We start from the raw sequence: 19167 nt of genomic DNA, 5'->3' as shown, positions 1-19167 counted from the left end.
TGCAGCCTGTGCTTTCACTTCTGTGTTTATGCAGGCTCCCCTCCCTGTTTGGTTCTGATGGAGTTAATGGTCTTGGTCTGGGTGTGGTCACTAAGTGCTTTTTATATACATGTGCACCTGGGTTTAGGGTCAGTCTGTCTCCAGCCTTGCTAGAGGCAGGAGCTATGCACCTTCCCTGGGTTATTCCATCTGCCCTATTTGTGTGGCCACATACTATGTCATCAAGGTCACCTGGTCTTCCTGCTTTGCCTGGTTATTGGTGTCTGTTCAGTGTCTGTATGCGAGGTCGCCTAGCTTGGTTCTATGTCTTGTTAGTCTGGTTCTGTGTCTGGTCTGTGACTGCCATGCGTCGTCTTGCATGGAGTCCAGACATTTGCATGTCTGTGCCATGTCTTATCTGTGGTTCTGTGTCTTGTCTGTGACTGCCATGTATCATCCTACATGGAGGCCAGACATCTCCACTGTCTGTTCGCCCATGGACTAATTCCGCATGGGGAACAGGCATCTGCTATTCATGTCTAGCCTGGCAGTGTTAACTTTTTCTGTTCCTGTCTGTGTGCAGTACCTTGTGTGCAGCTCTGTCTGTTCACCCATGGGCTAACTCCTCATGGGGAACAGGCATCTGCTTGTCCTGTCTTTGCCTTCGGTGAGATGACACCTGAGTTCTCCAAAAGGGAAACATCTAGTCTGTATGCAGGTCTGCCTGTGACCACCATGTGTTGTTCTACATGGGGTCCAGGCGCCTGCTTGTGTACTGGTTCATGTTTGTCCTTTCTTATTGGTTCTGTATCGTGCTCGGGTTCCAGTCTTTGTTTGTGTGGACTGCTGGTGCTTCTCCAGCAGTTTCTGCAGGTAAGTGGCCAAGTGCACCGGGACCATCCTGGAGAGGCAACCAGTGAGCCTCGGCTAAGTTCATCCTCACCATCTGGGGTTCTGTGAAGAATGGGGCTCACTGTGCCTCTGCCCTCTGGGTTTGGCCCCAAGTAAAACCATGCACTTGGTCCAGTGGTATTTATTGCCACTGATCCCTTATCTCCTGATTCAGTTTCCAGCTTACTGTCATGTCTTGTCTCTGCTTGCCACATGTGTTTGTGTGTTTGCCTCTGATATGTTCTAGCGGTTTTGGTTCCTTGTTAGAACATGACAGGGCGAGAGAAAGAAAATACTTATTGAACCTAATTCAAACTACTGTATATAGTCATCCGTTAGAACAGTCATCTAATAACCCTTATCTCTAAACTACTGAGAGGTCACAGACACTTATTTAAGCTACATTGTTATTAGTAAGATAAGGATTGAGCTTTAATGAGTGTTTATAATGTGAGAGAGCAGAGATAAGGAGTCCTCTGCTTCCCAGATGACAGAAAGACAGAAAATCCACAGGCAGCTAGTAGAGCATCTCAGCTATGTACACATAAAAGGATTCCATATTGTTAATAAAGACCAATTGAAAAAAAAAATTTTAGCTCAAAATAAGTATAATGCAATAATAAAAATAATTGCCCCCAAAGGTATACATAGCCTTTAAGTAGCCATAACTTTTTTATTTTTTCATTCACATGGCTGTGTAAGAGCAAGTTTTAAGCAGAAGAAACTACATTTTAGTGCTGTTTGCTGTTGAGATATACATTAATTTGTCATTTTTTTTACCGTATTTTTCGCCCCATAAGATGCACTTTTCCCCCCTGAAACTGGGGAAAAAATGCCCCTGCTTCTTATGGGGTGAATACTAATTAGCGCTTCCATGATGGAAGCGCTCAATAGTACCTGAGAACCAGGAAGCGGTGAAGGCTCTGTACTCACCGCTTCCTGGTCCTCGGCTGTCGGCTGTGCAGTGGCTGCGCACAGCGTGAGGGCATTCTGTGACCTCACGCTGTGCTCGCCAGTTCACAGCACAGCCGACAGCAGGAGGAAGAAGATCGCGCTGGAGGAGAGGAGCAGCGGCATCCAGGAGCGTTAAGTGGTTTACTTATTTTGTGATCTGAGGCTGGGGGCTGCTGAATAATGACTGGGGAGCTGCTGAATAATGGGTGGGGGGCTGCTGAATAATGGCTGGGGGCTGATTATATATATGACTGGGGGCTGATTATATATATGACTGGGGGCTGATTATATATATGACTGGGAGCTGATTATATATATGACTGGGGGCTGATTATATGGCTGGGGGCTGATTACATATGGCTGGGGGCTGATTACATATGGCTGGGGGCTGATTACATATGGATGGGGGCTGCTATGAGGCATGGAGGACTGTGAGCTGAGGTCTGATTAATATTGGGGGTCTGATTGGTGGGCTGACCTGAGGTGTAATGAAAAATATTTGTTTCTTATTGTCCTCCTCTAAAACCTAGGTGCGTCTTATGGGCCAGTGCGTCTTATAGGGCGAAAAATGTGGTACTTTTTTTTTGTGTTGCAAATACAGAAGAAGCTTTTTTTTTACTTTATTGTTTATACTGTATATAATTCACACTCAATAACCTGTTAAATGAGTTGTTCAGGTTTTGTTGGTCATGTGGATGCCTATTAAATATCATTTTTTGATTTGTACATAATGTGCAGTGTATTTTTCCGTAAAATAATTGCTTATTTAATTGCTTTTTTTTTTGCAAGGTTTTATATTTATTTTTAACATTCAAATTTGCATTTTTTTTTAATACATACTAATACATTATGCTGTGACTATGTGTCACAGGCTTCAGCTAGGACAATGCCAGTGTGCCCTAACAGCAGGATTACTGAATTTACAGTCCTGGTGTCTTTTTTAGGTCCCCAGTACTGACTGTAGAGGGCTTACCCAGCCTCCGATCTTATCACTAGCACTTACTGCCTGTAAAGCAAAAGACTGCTCTAAGAACTTGCCTTCTTTAAAACAGGGATGACAAAAGACAGTGGGTGGTCATTAAAGGGAACCGGTCACCGGGATTTTGTGTATAGAGCTGAGGACATGGGTTGCTAGATGGCTGCTAGCACATGCCCAATACCCAGTCCCCATAGCTCTGTGTGCTTTTATTGTGTAAAAAAAAAAAAGTTTGATACATATGCAAATTAACCTGAAATGAGTCCTGTCCCTGACTCATCTCACGTACAGGACACATCTAAGGTTAATTTGCATATGTATCAAATGGTTTTTTTTTACACAATAAAAGCACACAGAGCTATGGGGGCTGGGTGCTAGCGGCCATCTAGCAACCCATGTCCTCAGCTCTATACACAAAATCCCGGTGACAGGTTCCCTTTAAGGTGTTGACATTTCAGTTTTGTTTTGTCTCTTGCTGCCTCAGTCTGGCTTTGTAGTCTGTTCTGCCCCCAACAGCAATTAAAAGGCAGTGTAGACTAGACATGTTATGAATGTTACCTTTCCATTTGTATAACTGACAGTTTCAATACTTACTGTAGCACAGTTCTTGGAACAGTTAACTGTCAAAGTTTCCATAGCATGAAATCCACTTGCAGGATCTTTTTCATGTAAGCATTTTACAGTGTAGCAAGTCTCCCCGTTTAAATACTCAATTAGTGACTGACCCGGGTGCAGCACAGTAATTCCCTGATATATGCATACTTCTTCCTTTTCTAGAAAAGAAAATAAACAATGCAATACTCATAAAGTATACTGACTCCCCTGTATAACAAAAACGGGACAGATCCGTTTTGCAGCCCATAGACTTCTATTATGAAGGAATGAATAACGCCTCTAAAGGCATTCCGTTATGCATTCCGTCATACAATTGCATTATGGTCCGTGGTTACGGAATCCATAACGCAATTCACCTTTTATCAACAAACGAAGTGAGAACGAATTTCAAAATATGAGAGATCACACCTCTGGCACCCCAGCTGTTGTGAAACTACAACTCTCAGCATGCTCCATTCATTTTCATGAGAAAGTTGTGGTTTCACAATAGCTGGAGTGCTGGTTTAGATTTTTCCATTATTTCATATGAACTTTGAAATTAGAGATGAGCGAATTGAAGCTGACAGAGTGGAATTCAATCCGAATTTCAGGAAAAATTCAATTCGCAATGAATGCGAATTTCCTCGCGCTTCGTGGTAACGAATCAGAATTTTTCCAAAAATGGCGGCTACACGTGTGAGGACTGAGGACATGGGGCAAGTAACTCTGGGAAGGCGGGATCACCCAGATTGACATGCATGCATGCAGCCAATCAGCAGCCAGCCAGCCCTGTTATGTCACAGCCCAATAAATACGGCAGCCATTTTAGATTCTTCCATTTTCCAGCGTTCTGAGTGCAGGGACAAACGTGAGAAGGAGCTAGGGACACCAATAAGAAAAACCTCATTGCGAACAAAGAAACTGAAAAAACTATTTATAAGTGCAGGGAAAGGATAGGGAGGAATTATTTCACAGCATCTTAGTGCAGGGAGAGACGTCAGAAGGCGCTAGGGACAGTGCTAGAAAAGCAATTTACAAGTCCAGGGAAAGATTTTTTGGGGAACCAAATAGCCATTATACAGCTCTGTCATTCCAGCAATTCGTTCTTGGGGTGCAAGTGCTATGTTGAAAAGCTCTTAGTGGCTTATATCTGTGCAAAAAGAAAAATATATTCTCAGTTCACTTCTGCAGTTATATGTGTTAAAGGGGAAAAAAAGAAAAAAATAGATGCTTTTCACTGGTGCAGTTATTTGTGGCAAAACCGTATAGTGGCCTATTTCAGTAGCAGTCAGTCAATGCGGACTGTTGGGGGTAAAATCACCTACTCAGCGGTGTGGCAGTTCTTTGTTAAGCCGCCAGGAGGAGGTTAACATGGCCATATGTAGAATATGTGGGCAGAAGGTGAAGCGTGGCCAGAGTGCCAATGTTGGCACCACAGCCCTGCGTCAACATATGCAGTGTCACCATATGTGGTATCCTGATGCTGCTGCTACTGCCATCTCTACACTATGTCACCTTGCCACTTTGTGGTATCCTCCTGATGCTGCTGCTGTTGCCACCTCCAGACTCGGTCATTGGGCCACTCTGTGGTCTCCTCATGCTGCCGCCAACTCCAGACTGTGTCATTGTGCCACTCGGTGGCTTCCTCATACCGCTGCCAACTTCAGACTTGGTCACTGTACCACTCGGTGGCCTCCTAATACTGCTGCCAACTCCAGACTTGGTCATTGTGCCACTCAGTGGCCTCCTCATACTGCTGCCAACTCCATACTTTGTCTTCGTGCCACTCTGTGGCCTCCTCATGCTGCTTATTTAGAGAATAAAACAGCACTACTCACTGGTTGTATTCAAAAATCTGTCCCAATGGTGGCGGTGCCAGCTTTGTTAGGTCCAAGCCCGACAGGCCCCCAGTAATCCATAAAAGAAAATAATTACCGCAGCACTCTCTGTCTTCAGTCATATATGGTTTATTCACCAACCACAGTTGGTGAATAAACCATATATGACTGAAAACAGAGAGTGCTCCTCATGCTGCTGCCACCTCCACAATCTCTTGTCGTCGTGCTACTCTGTGGTCTCCTCATGCTGTTGCCACCTCCACAATCTTTTGTCGTCGTGCCACTCTGTGGACTCCTGATGCTGCTGCCACCTCCAGACTCTGTCATTGGACCACTCTATGGTCTCCTCATGCTGCTTCCACCTCACCACTATGTCATAGGTCCACTCTGTGGACTTCTCATGCTGTTTCCACCTTCCCCACTTCATGACTGGGCCACTATTTTGCCTTTCGGCCTGGCTGACATCATCATTTCTTTCACCTTTTCTTCTGATCTGTCAGAAGGAAGGAAAAATGAGACGCACAACAGATCCTGTCTGTGTAAGGCCTGTATGGTCCCATCAGAATTAGCTTATGATCTGGTAGCCAAAAGCAGGAGTGGGTACAAAACACAGAAGACATGCAAATATTACCTTCACGTGTCATCTCTGTTTTACATCCACTCCTGTTTTTTTGTGGCATTAGCAATACTGATGGATTATTGAGCAAATGCTGACCGAGTGAAGGCGCATGCTCCACAGACAGGATCCGTTTATTGTGGGTTATTGTTCTGACGGCTCAGAGGAAGGGCAAATGAATCAATGACGTCAACACAAACTTACTGTTGACACCCTCTCCACTCTATCGGGGGCTCTACTTGTATAAGCGTTTAATAGAACAAGTTCTGTAGACATCTATGTGGAATCAGCTGCCGACGGTGTAAAAGGAGTGCGCTTCTTCTTGGCGCTAACATCGACCTGTAAGGCTGAGTTCATACTTTAGTTATTTGGTCAGTTTTGGCCCCGTTACTGCCCTAATAAGTACAGTGTGCAGTGGTTCTAAGAGCAATGCCTGTCATCTGCATGTCATACTGACTCACAGTATTATTTCACTACCAAAGCAGGCTCCCTATGCATGTTACTGCAAGGCACAGTGTTTTACACCACTATAAAGGATCTCAGCAGCCAACAAATAGCCGTTTTTAACGTAATTCGCAGTGAATATATTCGGATCTAAACAAATTTTTCCCAAAAATTTGGGCGAACCTGCGAATCGAATAAAAAAAAAAAATTCGCTCATCTCTATTTGACATCTTCTTAGAAGTCCACATACTCCGTTATTAGCAGTAATACTGTACATGCAAAAATAATTATTTCAATGAATATATGGGATCTACAGTGTGTCAGACTTACAACAAACTAATAAATAAATGGATTAATTACCACATATGTAATAAGTGCATCCACATGGGCTGTGTCGGTCAGTATCAATCCTCCGAAGTTCTCCCTGTAGTAAGAGAAAATGTTATGCATCATTAAAGTGTTTCAGCAACGTACAATGTAGTCGTAGTCTGTCCAACCTGAGCGTAACAGTACTCCACAATGATAGCATAACACAGGATGGATATTGTTGCTGATTCTTAGAAACATAAATTAATGCAGTAATAGTAAATATACCTAGAATTCTCAATAGCAAATTGTATATGTACAGTAGGTGGGAAGACAAATTGCATGTGTTGCATTAGGATACACTGCAGCTGCATTGCAGCAATGGTACGATTTTTTTTTAACCAGTTAAAAAAAATTAAAAAAACACTCGGAACACAGCCATGTGTGAACAGAGTCCTATGCTTATCTTCAGATACTTTAGGTCCACTGAGATTTAGGCCTCCTGCACACGGCCGTTTTTTTTTCCCGTTTACTGGCCGTTTTTTGCGTTCCGTATACGGTCCGTATACGGAACCATTCATTTCAATGGTTCCGCAAAAAAAAAACGGAATGTACTCCGTATGCATTCCGTTTCCGTATTTCCGTTTTTCCGTTCCGTTTTAACATAGAACATGTCCTATTATTGCACGCAAATCACGTTCCGTGGCTCCATTCAAGTCAATGGGTCCGCAAAAAAACGGAACACATACGGAAATGCATCCGTATGTCTTCCGTTTCCGTTCCGTTTTTTGCTGAACCATCTATTGAAAATGTTATGCCCAGCCCAATTTTATCTATGTAATTACTGTATACTGTATATGCCATACGGAAAAACGGAACGGAAAAATGGAACAGAAACGGAAACACAACGGAAACAAAAAACGGAACAACGGATCTGTGAAAAACGGACCGCAAAACACTGAAAAAGCCATACGGTCGTGTGCAATAAGCCTTAAGTTGGATAATTCACTATTCCTGGCTGTTTTCTTCCTCCCTCCCCCTACTCTAAGGGCTCATGCACACGACAGTATTTTGCGTTCAGTATACTGGCCATTTTTTTAGTTCAGTATGCGGTACTTATACTGAACCATTTATTTCAATGGGTCAGCAAAAAAAACTGAAGTGTCTCCGTGTGCATTCAGTTTCCGTATTTCTGTTTTTTCGTTCAAAGATAGAACATGTCCTATTATTGCCCGCAAATCATGTTCCGTGGCTCTATTCAAGTCAATGGGTCCGCAAAAAAAACAGAACACATACGGAATGTACTCCGTATGTCTTCCATATCCGTTCCGTTTTTGTGGAACAATCTATTGAAAATGTTATGTCCAGCCCAATTTTTCCTATGTAATTACTGTATACTGTATATGCCATACGGAAAAACGGAACGGAAAAACAGAATTGAACCGAAAACACTCCTGAAACAAAAAAACGGAAAAACGGATCCGTTAAAAACGGCTCGCAAAACACTGAAAACGCCATACGGTCGTGTGCATGAGCCCTAAGAATGAGATTGTGGGAGTTTGGAAAATATAGTGTAATGGCGGCATTGCTTTTTTTAGCTGACATTAGCTGGAATTACATCTAGGACACTTTGCGATAAAGTATCGATTATCAATGTGTGCTTACCAGAGCGCATTCCAAGGTGGTGTCATTTCCACAGCTACATTCTGTGACAGAGAGGAAAATTGTGATTAAAAGAAGCAAGTGATCCTGGTTAAATGTCATATGTGCAGAAAATCTATTGTTGTCCAGCAACAGGGGTTGAAAATCTTTGCAGAACTGATTTCCTGAATGTGTATACCCTTGGCTGAAGAGGAGCCTGAGACAGCAGAGTGGACCACAATATCAGCGAGCTGGTTCTACTCTTCTTCCATTTACAAGCCAAATATGATATAGCCAGAGTTAAGCCTCATTCACACGTCAGTGTTTGATCAGTGATTTCCTTCAGTGATTGTGAGCCGAAACCAGAGGTGTAGGTCAAAAACAAAGAACAGGAGCAGGTCTTTCCCTTAGGCCTCTTGACCGTATGGCTTTTTCAGTATTTTGCGGTCCGTTTTTAATTAATCAGTTTTTCTGTGTTTTTATTTCAGTAGTGTTTCCGTTCCATTTTGCCGTTCTGTTTGGTTTCTGTTTGTGATTCGTTTTTTGCGAATTGCAAACGGAAACAGAAGCTTGCAATAATGTTTAAACAGTAAGTACATAAAAAAATTGGGCTGGGCATAAAATTTTCAATAGATGGTTCTGCAAAAACGGAACGAATATGGAAGATATACGGATGCATTCAGTTTTTTTTGCGGAACCATTGACTTGAATGGAGCCACGGAACGTGATTTGCGGGCAATAATAGGACATGTTCTATCTTTGAACGGAACGGAAATATGGAAACGGAATGGATACGGAGTACCTTCCGTTTGTGGACCCATTGAAGTGAATGGTTTCGCATACGGAACAAAAAAAAAACGAAACGGAAAAAAAAACATTTGTGTGCAAGAGGCCTTATACCTTATCTCTGGGAAGGCTCCAATCCTGGTTTGGCTCACAAGCACCAATGGAAGTCACTGCTCAAACACTGACCGACCACTGACTGTGTGAAAGCGGTCTAAGGGGCAACATTGCTAAACACAGAATTAGGGTCCATTCACGCGTCCGCAAAATGGGTCCGCATCCGTTCCCCAATTTTGCGGAACGGGTGCGAACCCATTCATTTTCAATTGAGCCGGAATGTTCTGTCCGCATCCGCATTTGCGGATCCGCACTTACGCATCTGTCTTTCCGTTTCCATAAAAAAATATAACATGTCCTATTCTTGTCCGCAATCGACACGAGATTGTGGAGGTGGCAGCAGCATGAGGAGCACTCTCTGTCTTCAGTCATATATTGGACAAGATTAGGCATTTTCAATTATAGTGCCGGCGATGTGCGGTCCGCAAATTGCGGAATGCACATTGCTGGTGTCCGTGTTTTGCGGATCCGCAAAACACTTACGGACGTGTGAATGGACCCTTATTAGTGATGATCAGAATTACAACGAATGAAAAATAAAGAGTGACAAGCTATTTCTATGTTTAGACAGGCAGTTCTAGAATGTCCTTATCCATCATTGTGTACCTAGCACACCTAGTAACTCTAGGGGATGTTCATAGATGTCCATTGCTTGACAGTGAGAATAGTGTAAGGTAACACGCTGTGCTATTCCAAGAAAAATGTATTATAATGGATCCATCCAGGGCCATCAGTACCCTGCGAACCGTCCACTCTGTAGTATCCATGTCGGGTTACTGCAGTTCAGCTCCTCTTCAGGGAATGCAGCTACCCAGTGCCTAGAAATAAAGCGTTTCCTCCACTATTTTACTGGAAGCATTCAGTACCTTATCTTTAACCCCTTCCTCCCATGCATAGGAAGCAGCTACCCAGTAATCACTTTTTTAAACCCCTTATTTTTATCTATACCGCCATCTAGTGCCCACAACTTTTATTCTTTTGTGGTGTAAATCTGTAAAAATTGCATTCCAAAGGCATTCTCATCTTTTAAAGCGATGGCATATGAGTAGGGTATGACGTTATAATCATTGATCATCTGATCTCTGGGAACCCAACTGATCCTGAGAGAGAATGGGAAGGAGCTCATACCCCTCACTGTTTTTCCATCCACAGCCATGGCTGACTGCAGTTCCCAACACAGCGTCAAGGTGAAGAGGATATTAAATCAACACTGCAAACACTTCATTCTCAGGATTGGTGGGAGATCGAGGGGTTATACCCTCACCATCCATGCCCATAAGAGCTGACAATCTACAGCAGACATGAATCTTCCCTGCGCATAAAAAGCAGAAAATTGTATCTCAGACCTCATGCACACGAACATATCTGTGCGCTGTCCGCATTTTTCCATATTTCACCTTTTTGTGCTTTCTGCATCCATATGTCCATTCCACAAAAAGATAGAACATGTGCTATACTTGGCCGCAAAATCAGGACCACAGATCCATTGAAGTCAATAGGTCCACAGAAAATGTGGATGCAACATGGATGGTATCCGTATTTTGAAGATCCTCAATTTGCGGACTGCAAAATACATACAGCCATGTGCATGAGGCCTAAACAGCCCCATATGTAGCTCATTCTGGTGTATCCCACTGATGGGCTTGATCCGCCTCACCCAAACTATGCTATGCAGTCCGAATCAAAATCAGCACCAGCACATTGCAGAAAGCCAGGATTAGATATAAATCTGTTATGATCCAAAATGTGACATTTCAGCTAACAACCTTGATAAATGATGGATGTGGGATTTAAAAGGATTTCTTCCTAATCCTGGTTTTCTCCTGTGTGCTTTGCTGATTTTAAATTGGACTGTGCCTGTAAGAGCTGAGAATCTACAGTGGAGATGTCCCTGTCCATAAAAGCTGATAATAAAGAGGAAAGAGGTACCACTCCCTGCCCATAAGAGCTGACAATCTACATGAAAAGTTTTGTGCCCATGACAATGTAACTGAACACAAATACAAATGTTAACAGAACTGCTCCATGATCCTTTATAAACTAGTTGTCCCCATCACCTTTACATTGGTGGACATGTTGGATTCTTACAGTTCAATTCTGTTCTCTGCAGGGAATTAAGCAGTTTCAAGCATTGTGTGGTACTCATTTATTCATCTGCACCCATGCCATCTAAATACTGGAGGGCCATGATACTTCTACTGTAAGTAGGTCTAGACATTTCTGATGGCAGGTCTGAATCCATAAAATGGTCTAAAAGGATCCATCATATTCATAACGGATATTGTAAGAATGGAAGTCATGGCACCAATGTGAACAAGGGCACTTATTTCCGCTTTATGTCTTGTATTATGCATGAAGGCTCCCCCCTTGTTTTTATTATCAGTAGTTAATATGGCTTTGCTACTTTTTAATATGAAATCTCAATAAAGATGGTTGTTTTACTGTGGTATTTTGAGTTGAGTACCTTGTTCTTTTTTGTGATATATAGAAAGTGTCTACATGAGGCAATTATCATAGACAATAGGCATAAAGGGGAATGTACAGTCGTGGCCAAAAGTTTTGAGAATTACATAAATATTGGAAATTGGAAAAAGTTGCTGCTTAAATTTTTATAATAGCAATTTGCATATACTCCAGAATGTTATGAAGAGTGATCAGATGAATTGCATAGTACTTCTTTGCCATGAAAATTAACTTAATCCCAAAAAAAACCTTTCCACTGCATTTCATTGCTGTCATTAAAGGACCTGCTGAGATCATTTCAGTAATCGTCTTGTTAACTCAGGTGAGAATGTTGACGAGCACAAGGCTGGAGATCATTATGTCAGGATGATTGGATTAAAATGGCAGACTTGACATGAGGGTGATGCTTGAAATCATTGTTCTTCCATTGTTAACCATGGTGACCTGCAAAGAAACGCGTGCAGCTATCATTGCGTTGCATAAAAATGGCTTCACAGGCAAGGATATTGTGGCTACTAAGATTGCACCTCAATCAACAATTTATAGGATCATCAAGAACTTCAAGGAAAGAGGTTTAATTCTTGTTAAGAAGGCTTCAGGGCGTCCAAGAAAGTCCAGCAAGCGCCAGGATCGTCTCCTAAAGAGGATTCAGCTGCGGGATCGGAGTGCCACCAGTGCAGAGCTTGCTCAGGAATGGCAGCAGGCAGGTGTGAGCGCATCTGCACGCACAGTGAGGCAAAGACTTTTGGAAGATGGCTTGGTGTCAAGAAGGGCAGCAAAGAAGCCACTTCTCTCCAAAAAAAACATCAGGGACAGATTGATCTTCTGCAGAAAGTTTGGTGAATGGACTGCTGAGGACTGGGGCAAAGTCATTTTCTCAGATGAAGCCTCTTTCCGATTGTTTGGCGCATCTGGAAAAAAGGCTTGTCCGGAGAAGAAAAGGTGAGCGCTACCATCAGTCCTGTGTCATGCCAACAGTAAAGCATCCTGAGACCATTCATGTGTGGGGATGCTTCTCATCCAAGGGAGTGGGCTCACTCACAATTTTGCCCAAAAACACAGCCATGAATAAAGAATGGTACCAAAACACCCTCCAACAGCAACTTGTTCCAACAATCCAACAACAGTTTGGTGAAGAACAATGCATTTTCTAGCACGATGGAGCACCGTGCCATAAGGCAAAAGTGATAACTAAGTGGCTCGGGGACCAAAACGTTGACATTTTGGGTCCATGACCTGGAAACTCTGCAGATCTTAATCCCATTGAGAACTTGTGGTCAATCCTCAAGAGGCGGGTGGACAAACAAAAATCCACTAATTCTGACAAACTCCAAGAAGTGATTATGAAAGATTGGGTTGCTATCAGTCAGGAATTTGCCCAAAAGTTCATTGAGAGCATGCCCAGTCGAATTGCAGAGGTCCTGAAAAAGAAGGGCCAACACTGCAAATACTGACTCTTTGCATAAATGTAATGTAATTGTCGATAAAAGCCTTTGAAACATATGAAGTGCGTGTAATTATATTTTGCTACATCACAGAAACAACTGAAACAAAGATCTTAAAGCAGTTTAGCAGCAAACTTTGTGAAAACTAATATTTGTGTCATTCTCAAAACTTTTGGCCACGACTGTACAGTGCATTTGGAAAGTCTTCAGACCCTTTCACTTTTTTTTTTACATTTTGTTATGTTTTTGTGCTAAAAATAAAAATTCAAAATTTCCCCCATTGTTCTACATTCCATACCCCGTAATGACAAAGTAAAAACAAAATCAAAATGTTTGTGAATTTATTGAAAAGGAAAAACTTAAATATTGCATTGACATAAGTATTCAGGCCCTTTACTCAATACTTAATTGAGGCACCTTTGGCAGTGATTACAGCCTCCAGTCTTCTTGAGTATGATGCCCCAAGGGTTGCACACCTGAATTTGGGAATTTTTGCCATTCCTCTTTGCAGATCCTGTCATGCTCTGCCAGGTTGGATGAGGACTGTCGGTGAACAGCCATTTTCGGGTCTCTCCAGAGATGTTTGATTGGATTCCAGCCAGGGCTCTGACTGGGCCACTCAATGATATTCACAGAGATATCTCTAAGCTACTCCTGTGTCATATTTGCTGTGTGCTTAGGGTCATTGTCTTGTTGAAAGATGAAACTTCTATCCAGTCTGAGGTCCAAAGCACTCTGGATGAGGTTTTCATTAAGAATATCTCTGTACATTGCTCCATTAAGCTTTCCCTCAACTTTGACCAGTCTCTCTGTCCCAGCAACTGAAAATGACCGCAAGAGCATGATGCTGCCACCACCAAACTTCACTGTAGGGATGGTATTTGGCAGGTGAGGAGCAATGTCTGGTTTCCTCCAGACATGACTCATAGAACTGAGGTGAAAAAGTTAAACCTTGTTTTCATTAGACCAGAGAATCTTGTTTCTCACAGTCTGAGAGTCCTTTAGGTGCTATTTTGCAAACTCCATGTGGTTTTCATGTGTCTTTTACTGAGGAGAGGCTTCTTTCTGGCCACTCTGCCATAAATCCCAGATTGGTGGAATGCTGCAGTGATGGTTGACCTTCTGAAAGTTTCTCCCATCTGCACACAGAATATTTGGAGCTTAGCCAAAATGACCATTGGGTTCTCGGTCACCTCTCTTACCAAGGCCTTTCTGCCCCAATTACTTAGTTTGGTAAGACAGGCAGTTCTAGGAAGAACTTTCAATGCAGCAGAACATTTTTTGTACCCTTTTTAGGTTTGTGCCTCCACACAATCATGTCTCTGAGCTCTCCAGGTAGTTCTTTCATCCTCATGGCTAGGTTTTTGCTTCATATGCATTGTCAGCTGTGAGACATTATATAGTTTGGTCTTTCCAAATCATGTCTAATCAACTGAATTAACTGCAGGTGGACTCCAATCAAGGTGTAGAAACATCTCAAAGACGATCAAGAGAAATGGGAGGTCCCCAGAGCTAAGTTTCAAGTGTCATTGCAAAGGGTCTAAATACCCATGTAAAATTTCAGTTTTTACTTTTTAATAAATTAGCAAACATTTCTAAAATTCGGTTTTCAATTTCTCATTATGGGGTATTAAGTACAGAATGAAGAAGGGAAACTTGATTTTTTTTTTTTTTTTTAGTACAAGCCCACAAAATGTGAAAAAAGTGAAAGGTTCTGAAGACTTTCCAGACTTTCCACATTCATTGTACATCAATAAACTGCAACATATATAAAGATATATTTATACCTATGAGTTAGTGGGGTCCAGAGTCCACTCCGATGTGCATGGAAAATCAAAGGCTTAGTAGCTGAAACGTGCACCAGGGTGGACTTACAACTTTATGCTTGTTGCAGTTTATTGATGTACATTCCTTTTATGCCTATTAGGCATAGTAATTGCTTCCAGTAGAGACTTTCTATATATAATAATTTGACAATTATTTTGCATGTACCTTTGGGTCATATCCTGTGATATGTTACTTGTATGATGGGGGGGGGGGGGGGGGGAGGGGGGTTCCAGGATCTCTTTGTTGTCTGTGATTTATTACTTAACATAGCTATTTAATATCTGTTTATTGTCTTATGAATAATTCAACAAAGATTGTGTTTTTAGATTTCTGTTTATTTGGCTCCATGATGTACACGTTTTTCATATACAGTAGGTGATTTGTATGCAGTAGGTTATCGCTATGCCTGCCTGTAGGGTTATTGTTGGAAATATATTTTACCATTATAGGCATTTTCGGTTACTCCTTTTGGTCTGCTATTTATCTAATTAGTCAACATATTAGTCATCATAAATGACAAAGTACAGATATTCATACTAACCACAGTACCAGTCTGGACAGCAATTTCCATTTGATGTCTTTTGAATCAACTGGGTCTCAGGAGAACAGGTCAGCTGGGGTGCAGTGCAACGTTTCTCATCACACACTAAATAAAAGAAAAATGTTAACGGTGAAAAATGTATATTTATGTATGAGTTCAAGAAAATAGTAACACAAAAATCTTACCACAAATATAACGCGGACAGCACTGGTTAGTAGTGTTCAAATCTACAGTAAGGATTTCTCCATCTCTGCAGACGGGAACAGGCTCTGTACAGGATTCACAAACTACATGTGTAAAATAAATTATTATTATATTTTTGTACATTTGCACTCATCAAACACTAATAAGCACAGCGTATTACATCTTTAAGGTTATTAAGGTACAGCCACGACCAGGTTTCTTGATGCAGTTTTGGAAGCCAAAACCAGGAGTGAATTCAAAAAAAGAGAAGTTATATCGGTCCTTTATACTTTCTCTACTTTTATGATCCACTCCTGATTTATGTCTTTCAAAACTGCATCTCAGATATTTTAATACTAATGCTTATAGAAGCCCATCAGTTATACTCTGGATTTGCCGACACATTACAGCTAATAAAAACATTAGATACTTTTGCAGCACAGTATATATTCCCTATGAGCACCACACCAAAATCCTAGACCATAAAGTAAATTTTATACATTTGTAAAGTTATAAATCCATGGGTGCAAATCCATTTTTTCCATTAATGCCTTGCTTTTTGTACTATGTGAAAAAGCTGTGACTGTTGGGTCTCATTTTGTATTTTAATGGGATTTAAAAGGGTTGTCCAACCATTTCTAAATAATGACCTATCCTCAAGATGGGTCATCACTATCTGATCGGCAGGATTCTGACAATCAGCTGTTCTGCAGAAGCTCTGGTGCCAGAAGTCAGCACTGGAACTACACAGCTCTGTCCACTCTGTAGTGGATGGAGCTGGTTACTGCAGTGCTGCTTTCAATCACTTCAATGGGAGCAGAGCTGCAGTAATCCTGAGGATAGGCCATCACTTGTAGAAGGTTGGACAACCCCTTTAAGGTGGCCATACACTGTCAACAGCTGTTGGCACATACAACAGAAGTCATCCATGGAATCATGTCATTGAAAGCAATTTGCCTTTACAATTTTCATGGTACAGCAGTATTTGAGATTATTCAAGGCACTATTCTCTGTAAAACAGAATAGCAGCATCTGAGAAATTATAAGCAACCATGTTTGACAATACAGGCAAAGTGACAAAATTCATGGAAGAACCAAGTGTATTCTACCTCCCATTGGTTGGGAATTGTGGTGTGGATTGTAAGTCCACAGCATGTCAATTTATGTTGCAGATTTCCACTATGGACATTACCTTTTGCAATGCACAGGGTGAAATCCATGGAAAATTCCCAGACTTTTCCACTGCAAATCATGTGGACATACCCTCAAATGTAAATGATAATTATATGCATATCTATCAGAGAATCAACTCACCACAGATGTAGAAGAAACAGCAAGTGTCCTCTTGTCTAATCTGAACAGAAATCTGGTCTGGTCTGCATTCTGGGCGTGTTACTGCTGGACAAGCCGATTGGTCACACACTGTGAATGGAAATTTCAATATTTTTATCTTATTTATCCCATTAGATTACTTACTTTTAATCTATTATAGAATATACTTAGCTACAAAGGTCGGGAAAAAATCCACCTTTCCACCTTTTAAGGCCCAAACTGAGTCAGAATATCATTTAGGCATCTGCCTACTTTGTAACCAGTGAACTGTATTTATGTAGATCAAGGATTCTTAGGGTGCTATTAAACTACCTGATGTACAGGCAGTGCAACCGCCAATAGATAAGAACACATCCATTGGTGCTCGTTTTCACCAGCCTGATTACACAGGCCGATGCCAACAGAATGCGGTTGGAACGATTCATTTGTCCCTCATTCTGTTCTATTCCTTTTCAGCAGCGCATCACTGATTACACAGGGAGATGGGCTGCCAATAATTGAACATCTTTCATTCTGATTCATCGCCTGATTGACTGCTCGATTATGGAAGTCAATTATCGGGAACAAGTGTTCCTATGAAAATGTGTCCTGATAATTGGCTTGGTTATCGTGTAGCCTAATAAGTGCTTTTTAGTCTGAGACAAACAGATGATCAGTTTTGCATTTAGCCCTTTTGCTGCCAGGGGTGTTTGGACATCTTGCACCTCTAGTAGCCAGGACAATTTTCACAGTTTTGACATGTACAAATAACAATTAAATTACAAAATAAAAAAAATCATACTAACCCCCATACTCATATATTTTCTAAAAGTAGACAAGCAGCATATTGTCAAAATGTCACTAGCACTTTATACACACAGACTCCATCATGCAATTTTGCATAAAATGGCAATCTAAGCTTTAAAACAAGACCAAGATCAATACATTGCAAGTTGCAGCCCTTAGAATTGGTTCCCAGTGAGAGCTACATTTTCCTCCAGCTCACACTTCCTGATTTCTATAGGCTATACCTCTTGATGTATGAAAACATGTGCTTGGAACTTTAGGCCTAAATAGTATGTGTGAACGCTTCACATGTTGAATGTTTATTTTTAAACATGTATGATCCATATAACTTTTTGCTTTAATTACACTCCACTTTTATGGAGTCTGTGTGTATGCCATTCCTTTATTATTTCAACTAGAAGTTATTAATGAATTGCTAGCAGTCTGCAGTAAGGGTACAGAGGGGAGGTTACCAGTTACTGCTAGCAATTCATTAATAACTTCTAGTAGAAATAATAAAGGAATGGCACAGCATAGAGCCATAAGAATACATGCTCCAGAATTGTTATCACATGGGGAATGCATGAAGCTATTAAAACAGGCATGTCAGGCGTGGTGAAAGGTCCTCTTTAATTTACTCAATCATAGAAGATCAATCTTGTAGTGCTTCTACAGTGGTTCCAATAGTTCTTTGTGAATAGACTACACTATCACTCAGATTTATTACATAAAATGGATCAGGGACCATTTACATGGGCTGAAAAAACAGGGCAGTGACTAGGAAAATTATGTTCATTGCTGATCATTGCTGGCCTGTTTCAATGCATTAACCACTTGCCGTCACAGTAATGCCGATAGGCGTCCGGACGGCAGCGCTCTCAGGTCTCAGTGACGCCTATTGGCGTCATCTCGTGAGACCTGAGATTTCCTGTGAACGCGCGCTCACAGGAGCGCGCATTTACAGGATTGCGCAGTATTCAAGTTTAACTACAGCCTGCCAGCGCTGATCATTGGCTGGCAGGCTGTAGATATTTAAAAGAACCAATCAAATAGGTATATCAGACGCTATTTTGTAAATAGCGTCTGATATACCTGCTACCTGCTCCCTTTTGCTTGGAACGACCACCAGAGGACACAGGCAGCTCTGTAAGTAGCACCAAGCACCACACACACATTACACACACCCCCTCTGTCACTTATTAACCCCTTATTAACCCCTGAACACCCCATATAGACTCCCTTATCACCCCCCTGTCATGGATCACCCCCCTGTAAGGGTCCCTTATCACCGCCAGTTAGTTAGCTACTTGTTAGGTAGTTAGCGCCCAGCCCACCGCACCGCAGTCACTAATTAGTCGCTGATTAGCGTCATCGCTGTCGCTAATCAGCACTAGTACTATATAGTATCTGTAAGTGATCAAGACTGATCGCAATCAGATCTATATCAGTACATTAGGGTCACCTTAGGCTCT

At 41.7% G+C, this 19167-nt stretch overlaps 1 protein-coding gene across 1 annotated transcript in view; it reads right to left on the bottom strand.

Moving 5' to 3' along the window:
- OTOGL (otogelin like) overlaps positions 1 to 19167 on the bottom strand; it is a 307829-nt gene that overhangs the window by 33893 nt on the left and 254769 nt on the right. Inside the window, exons 46-49 of the mRNA XM_040412979.1 lie at positions 16913 to 17020; positions 15601 to 15702; positions 15416 to 15520; positions 3395 to 3573 (exon numbers count right to left, since the gene is read on the bottom strand). Coding sequence (XP_040268913.1) covers positions 3395 to 3573; positions 15416 to 15520; positions 15601 to 15702; positions 16913 to 17020 — 494 coding nt within the window. The remainder of the gene's footprint in view (positions 1 to 3394; positions 3574 to 15415; positions 15521 to 15600; positions 15703 to 16912; positions 17021 to 19167) is intronic.

The sequence above is a fragment of the Bufo bufo genome, chromosome 1 (genome assembly GCF_905171765.1).
Source record: "Bufo bufo chromosome 1, aBufBuf1.1, whole genome shotgun sequence".
NCBI lineage: Eukaryota > Metazoa > Chordata > Amphibia > Anura > Bufonidae > Bufo > Bufo bufo.
Note: the sequence above shows the minus strand (reverse complement) of the source record. Positions and strands in the feature narration are given on the sequence as shown.